Raw genomic sequence first — 7036 nt, 5'->3', positions numbered from 1 at the left:
TGCAATAAAATGTTATTCTGCAAGCAAAGTGCCCTTGTGTTTATGTAAAGCATTGTTTAGATATCGGGGGTATCATAAATGCAAAAAGGAAAAGAATCGGTGTGAAAGTTAATGCATTCTTTCACAAAAATATGTTTTCTTGGAAAGGACTATTTTCCAGACACTTGTCAATCTGGAACTATTCTTCACTAAACAGTGGTAAGAGTTAGAAACACATCTTTTTTAAATTAAATGTTCAAGCTTTCTTTTTATATGTCCTATGCCTATAAAGCTACAGAATTACATTTTCTCTAGGCCTTCAAAGATGAGTCAAATTGGCAAAAAATGTCGAGCACCCGTACTTCCCATTCGAGAGAATTGTCTGGCACTGAACGAGTTAACATCTATCTACCTACCGACTTACCTATCTACCTATCTACCTATCTACCTATCTACCTGTCTACCCATCTACCTAGAAGCCATATGCCCCTAGTGGGAGCAAGAGGCAAGAACACACTCACATTCACCAAACAATCATTCCTATCGCTGAGTCAAGATTAAATAAATATTTCTAAAATTGATATGGAAGGGGTTTGTGAGTGTGTTCACACAAACCAAACATAACTGACACCAGATTACTGCAATGTGTTTCAGATCACAGAATGTGTGTGTCTCGGTGTCTGCGCTGTGTAGGCGTTGTTTTGATTGCACTAGCAATTGTATGCGCCGTGGCCAACATTTTGCTACTGCTACCCGAGCTGAAGGTCCATTTCCTGTTGGAGGGCCACGTGACCAGAGAGGCCTCTTGGGCCACGGGACTCTGGAGCTCCGGACTCTTGGTGAGACCACAAGCTGCGACCATATTTTGGTCATGATGTCGTTGTGTGACTTACTTGTGCCTTGTGATGTTTTGGCTTCTCTGAGATTTTTGTGGCTCTTTTAAATGCACTTGGATTACATACAGTACATACATACTTGATTTTAATTTTTAAAAGTGAAATAAAGCAAAAATGTGAACAACGCAGTGTTGGAAATACACCCCTGCTTTAAAATGGTTCCGTCCATTTGATTCCTAGCACCGCTTCTCTCACTCGGGTAGTGTCCCTTGGAGTCTGTGGAGGCTCAGGTGAATTACAGTGAGAATATGTTAAACAGTGGTTATATAGAAAAACTCTTTTCCCATCCAATACCACGACTTTGTTATCATCAACAGATTTTAGTCCTTATTTTAGCTGCATTGAATTGAATGCAACAATGAACAGCAGTGATATTAAAAAATAAATAAATAACCAGCCAGACAATATCAAAGCTCTGAACCTAAAGTCGCCTCTAATACATACAGGACGCACATTTCATTTAGTAGCAAATATGCTTTATTTCTGTTCTCAATTACAGTGGTATCATGTTTTAAAGGAGCAGTGTGTATAATTTGACCACTAGATGTTACTGTATTGTGTCCCGCAATTGAAAACAAGTTTTCGAAATCTCAAAGAAGAATACAAACTACCAAAGCGATCAGACCGCCCAGTTTTTCTCCAAATTGTCGTCTGTAAAGTTTTTGGTTTTCGGGTACTCATAACAAGACAGCTAATGATTTTGTCAGCTCCCTCTTGGTGAGGCTTAAAATAAATACAGGAATCCCTTTCTATAACCCAGTTTACTTTTAACAGTTTCGCTGCTTCACGGATTTGCATTGTGCATTGTGTTCCCCATGCTGACATGCTGATTGGCTTAGCCGGGGGTCAACAACAGGTGGCTCTGCCCACAAGTGGCTCCCTGGCGCTTTGTCAAAAATGTTTGGTAATGGAAAATGAGAGGGTTTCCGTAAGGGGACAAACATGACACAAACATTTGTAATGTTTTATGTATATATATATATATATATATATATATATATATATATATATATATATATATATATATATATATATATATATATATATATATATATATATATATATATATATATATATATATATATATATGTATATGTTAACCCATTTTGTAACAATGACAATAAAGGTATATTCTATTCTATTCTATTCTATATATATATATATATATATATATATATATATATATATATATATATATATATATATATATATATATATATATATATATATATATATATATAATATATACACTGTCTCCCCGCTTTTTATCATTTGACAGTACGGTAAAAAATAATTTTTAAAAACCCAGCAGGGTGGCACGGTGCCAAGGTGGCTAGCGTGCAGACCCACGGTGCGGAGGACCAGGGTGTAAAAAACTAGCGATTACTGTACACATTTTTCGATTCAGGACTTTTGATAAAAATCACGTTTTTATGATGGTTCATATATTTTTGCTATTTATTCACTGTAACAAATTTAAAATGAATTCCTAAAAAAAATCAATATTGATTCAATAAAAAGCAAAAATACATGAACACTCATATAAACATGAATTTCTAAAAAATACTTGTTGGTAAAGACATTTGTATTCTTTTGACATAACATGATGCTCAACTAGATGGAGCTGACATGATTTCTTTGAAGAAAAAAAAAACAAATTTTAAAAATACATTAGTTTTGAGTAATAATCAAAGATACATGAAAATTTGATTTTTTAACCTAACCTTAAGATTGTCCGCTATCTTGTTGCTAAGGGCACCCAAAAAAACAAAAACATTTTAAACAAAAAGAAAATGGTGCGGTTTGGTCCTTTTGAGTCCCCGTAGTTTGTAATTTCCCTTCCACTCGTTTTGGGTCGCACAGCACAATCCAGCAACCTCTAATGGTCAAATAACACACACTGTCCCTTTAAAACCCAAAACGTGTTGCCACTGGTATTGAAAAACTAAATTCTAACAAGTAACATAATTACTGATTGAGGACCACCAAATAAAATGTATGTATGTATGTATGTATGTATGTATGTATGTATGTATGTATGTATGTATGTATGTATGTATGTATGTATGTATGTATGTATGTATGTATGTATGTATGTATGTATGTATGTATGTATGTATGTATGTATTTATGTATGTATGTATGTATGTGTGTATGTATGTATGTATGTATGTATGTATGTATGTATGTATGTATGTATGTATGTATGTATGTATGTATGTATGTATGTATGTATGTATGTATGTATGTATGTATGTATTTATGTATGTATGTATGTATGTGTGTATGTATGTATGTATGTATGTATGTATGTATGTATGTATGTATGTATGTATGTATGTATGTATGTATGTATGTTGTGGTTTTAAAGAGCCACAACAATCTCAGGGAAGCGAACACTACACAATACAGCAACATCTAGTGGTCAAATATAACACAGTGTCCCTTTAAATAAAGTTTTTTTAAAACCAGTAGGACATGTAAAATAATACACACTTTCCTTTAAAGGTTATTCTTGGTGCTCGAGCGTTTTTGCAGAGCAGCCACACACCTGGATGCTGCGCCTTTAGGACACAGGTAAAACTACACGTAGCAGCAGGAAATGTATACTATGAGTGGTAATAACTGCTGTGTGTGTTTGTTGTGTGCAGATGTTACGTCAAGCTTTGTATTCGTGTGCGTGTCTGCTGTCTTCTGCTTTCTGCTGTCTGGTTAGCGCTACAGGGCTGGTCCAAGGTCCTCTTTGTCTCTATAACACGACAAGTGGACCAACCTGGGGTGTACCACTGAAGCCCAATGCTGACAGGTAACAAGCACACACACACATTGAGTCAGCAAAACTCGGTTAAAGGGACAGAGTGTATTATTTAGAGCCCCTTAATAAAGGGGTTGCCATTTATTTGGAGTCGTGGGCCACATTTGGTGGAAAAATTGGCCAAGGGGCCCATCCCAGAGAGACGTATACAACTGTTTCATTGATGGATAAAAATGCATCTTGATGTCTGCATACCTGTCAACCTCCACGGTTCCATGGCCGTACAAACTGTCGTATTTTCCCGTACAAAATACAAAATAATCGTACACTATATATATATATATATATATATATATATATATATGTATATATTTTTTTTTTTTTTGGGGGGGGGAATGATGCATGATGGGAAATCCCCAGGCGGCAGATGCATGCGATTGACAAATTTGCATTTTTCCGGACAGATTTCTTTGTACGTCGTACTCGTCTTAAAATGCATGAAAAAAGTACTTTGTTCGGCAAAACCGAACAGGTTGACAGGTATGTGTCTGCATCTTTATGAATATTATTTTTTAAACAGATTATACAATTTGAAACACTCACAAAAGAATCTATATTAGGACCCTGTTTTTGGCACTAAATTTGATGTTACTTTTTTAATACTACTGCAGTTGGATTTTTAAGTCTTCTTATAGTATTTCTGCAGTCAGATTTTGTATTATTTGTGTAGTATTTTAGTAGTATTTTTGCATAGTAGAATTTTGTAGTATATCTGTGGTATTTTGGTAGTACTACTGTCGTTTTATTTTTGCAGTTTTTACATAGTAATATTTTCATAAAATTTCTCTGCTATTTTTGTCACTTTCCAGTCTGAGTTTCCCCGAGTTCTATAAAGTTTGGTGGAAATTAATTCACTTGTTTTTTTTTGTTTTTTTTACAAATGTCCTGTTGATAAACACTAGAAGAGATTAACTCTCAGTGAAAGAAAACAATATTGAGGGAGGAAAAAAACTTAATTTTGGTTTTATAATCAAATCGTAACTCTGCGCCTCAGAAAAGACCCCCAGCCTTCCAACTAAGGCACACTTTTTATGCCATTATTGTGCCGATTGTTGTGGCCCCCAGGCTAAAATGAGTGTGATACCCCTGCATTAACTTCTACTATTTCATGACTACAGGGATGCGGGATACCTCTACAACAGAAGCTTATGGTCAGGTGTGTGTTTGGAGCCCAGGTGTGTTGTCCAGTGGAATGTAGTTCTCTTTAGTATACTAGGGTGTGCCAGTGGGTTCCAGGCGCTCCTGTGTGCCGCCAACATCATCAATACTCTGCTGGGTGTGGTTTTTGGACGTGGTGTGGGCAACAATAAGGTAATAATACTTTCACACATGATGACGTCACTCCCCACCCCCATGCATTTTTGTTTTTACTTATTAAACCGTATATTACTCCGTATGAAAGTGTATATTTTGTGTTTTCCAGGTGAGCCCTGTTTCAGTGTGACCTCACATTGACATCATCAGATCAATGTACTATTAAAAGAAATTAACCTTTTTATATACCGATGCACTTTACACCCAACAAAGCTGATTTATAAGAAGTGCAAAACCTCACAATGATAAGCTTATTCATGTGTAATACATTATGCCTTGTTTATATTTATGAATTGATTGAAAATAATTGCTGATATTCTTAAACATATGTCGGTTTATCATCTTTTGGTTATTTATTTATTGTTGGAGTTGTTACTGTTTATTGAGTCCTGTATTGTTTCTCTGATTTAGCAGTGTATTTATTTATCATCTCACTTATCTTATCAAATATATTAATTGTTAAATCTAATATTTTGTACTTTTCATTAACTGCTTTGTTTTTTGTAACATTAAAGGTACAGTGTGTTTTATTTGACCACTAGATGTATTGAGTAGTGCAACCAAAACAAATGCTAAAAGGCACATACAATACAAGAATACAATCCATGGAGACTCAAAGCTCCATTTTACTTCTCATTTTTATGCCCAGGCTTTTTTGGAGGTTTTGGGTACCTGTAGCAGCAAGATGGAAGACAATTATGTTAGCTTTCTCTAGGTGAGGCTCATCTTATGTAGAATAAATGCCAATCACTCAACCTACAAGTGTTTTAAAAATATAGGTTTATGTGATAATTCGAGCATTGATATCTATCGTTTTAATTAAAACTGGTATTTCTTCAATGAATTAAGTTATTTTTGCCACTAAGAGGCGCTAAATAATACACACTGTCACTTAAATATTTTTTCCCACAAAATGTAAGAATTTTTTTTTCATCCATTTGGAGGGTTAAAAGTAACTGAAGTTACTGTATTAACTCTCTAGATGGTGCTGTTTCCACCTGTTTAACATTTGTTTTTAAGTACAGTAATTCAGTACCTTGCTGTATACCATGATTTGTCATGATTTTGTTTTTTGTTTTACCTATGCGGTTTACCTACTTTATGAATTTTCATCGTGCAGTGTGTTCCGTATTCTGATTGGCTAAACAGAAGAAAATGGTTTCCAACAATTCTGACGCTCCAGAGTGCTCCCTGGCGCTTTTTCAACAATATTTGATAATGGAAAAATAGATGGTTTCTGAAGGTCAGAACCGGGAGGTAAATGCAGTATTTTATAATATCCACATGATAGCAGCAATATATCACAAAAAGTAAAGTGGATTGCATCCGTAGTTGTGCAGTAAAACAGCAAGATGATTTTTAAAATTATAATTTGCCAGTATTTGTGAAAGAAAGTTTATAAAGTACAGTACTTTTATAAAGAAAACTTGAGGCTGTAAATTTGTCGCTTTTCTTGAGTAATAAATAATTAAATAGATAAATATAGGTTTCTAATTGGGCAGCAAGGCGGCGCAGTGGTTAGCGCGTGTGCGGAAGTTATGAATTCATGAGATCGAACCTCCTGTGTGGGGTTTGCATGTTCTCCCCGTGCTTGCGTAGGTTTCCTCCAAGCGCTCCGGTTTCATCCTACATTCCCAAAAACATGCATGTCGGGTTAATTGGCAGGTTCAAATTGTTCCTATCTGTGATTGAGCGAGCGAATTGTCTGTCCCTGTGTGCCCTGCGACTGGCTGGCAACCAGTTCAGGGTGTCTGCCCACTACCCGAAGATTGCTGCTGGATGGGCTCCAACACCCCTGCGACCCTACTGAGGATAAGCGGTGCAGATAATGGATGGATGATACAAGATACAGGATACCGGACAGACGGGATAAATAACGGGCATGACACTGGGCAGGATACAGGATACGGGGGCTTAGATCAGGGATCGATACAGGATATAGGATACGGAACAGATGAGAGCCAGAGTCAAAATGCTTGCCTTGCAAGTGCGGAGGTTCGTTGACAGACTGACGAGGAGTGAATGAGAGTAC

The 7036-nt window shown here is 36.0% G+C and overlaps 1 protein-coding gene across 1 annotated transcript; it reads left to right on the top strand.

The window, feature by feature from the left end:
* Window positions 1-638: 638 nt before the first annotated feature.
* On the top strand, window positions 639-5362 carry LOC148357811 (transmembrane 4 L6 family member 1). Its single transcript, XM_088346287.1, has 5 exons — window positions 639-818; window positions 3384-3452; window positions 3527-3681; window positions 4809-5001; window positions 5114-5362. The coding sequence occupies exons 1-5, from the start codon at window positions 642-644 to the stop codon at window positions 5132-5134; spliced, it is 615 nt and encodes a 204-aa protein (XP_088202413.1). The 5' UTR covers window positions 639-641; the 3' UTR covers window positions 5135-5362.
* The last annotated feature ends 1674 nt before the right edge of the window (window positions 5363-7036 follow it).

This window comes from Urocampus carinirostris, chromosome 10 (genome assembly GCF_059441175.1).
Source record: "Urocampus carinirostris isolate Australia breed hairy pipefish chromosome 10, RoL_Ucar_1.0, whole genome shotgun sequence".
In the NCBI taxonomy this organism is placed as follows: domain Eukaryota; kingdom Metazoa; phylum Chordata; class Actinopteri; order Syngnathiformes; family Syngnathidae; genus Urocampus; species Urocampus carinirostris.
Note: the sequence above shows the minus strand (reverse complement) of the source record. Positions and strands in the feature narration are given on the sequence as shown.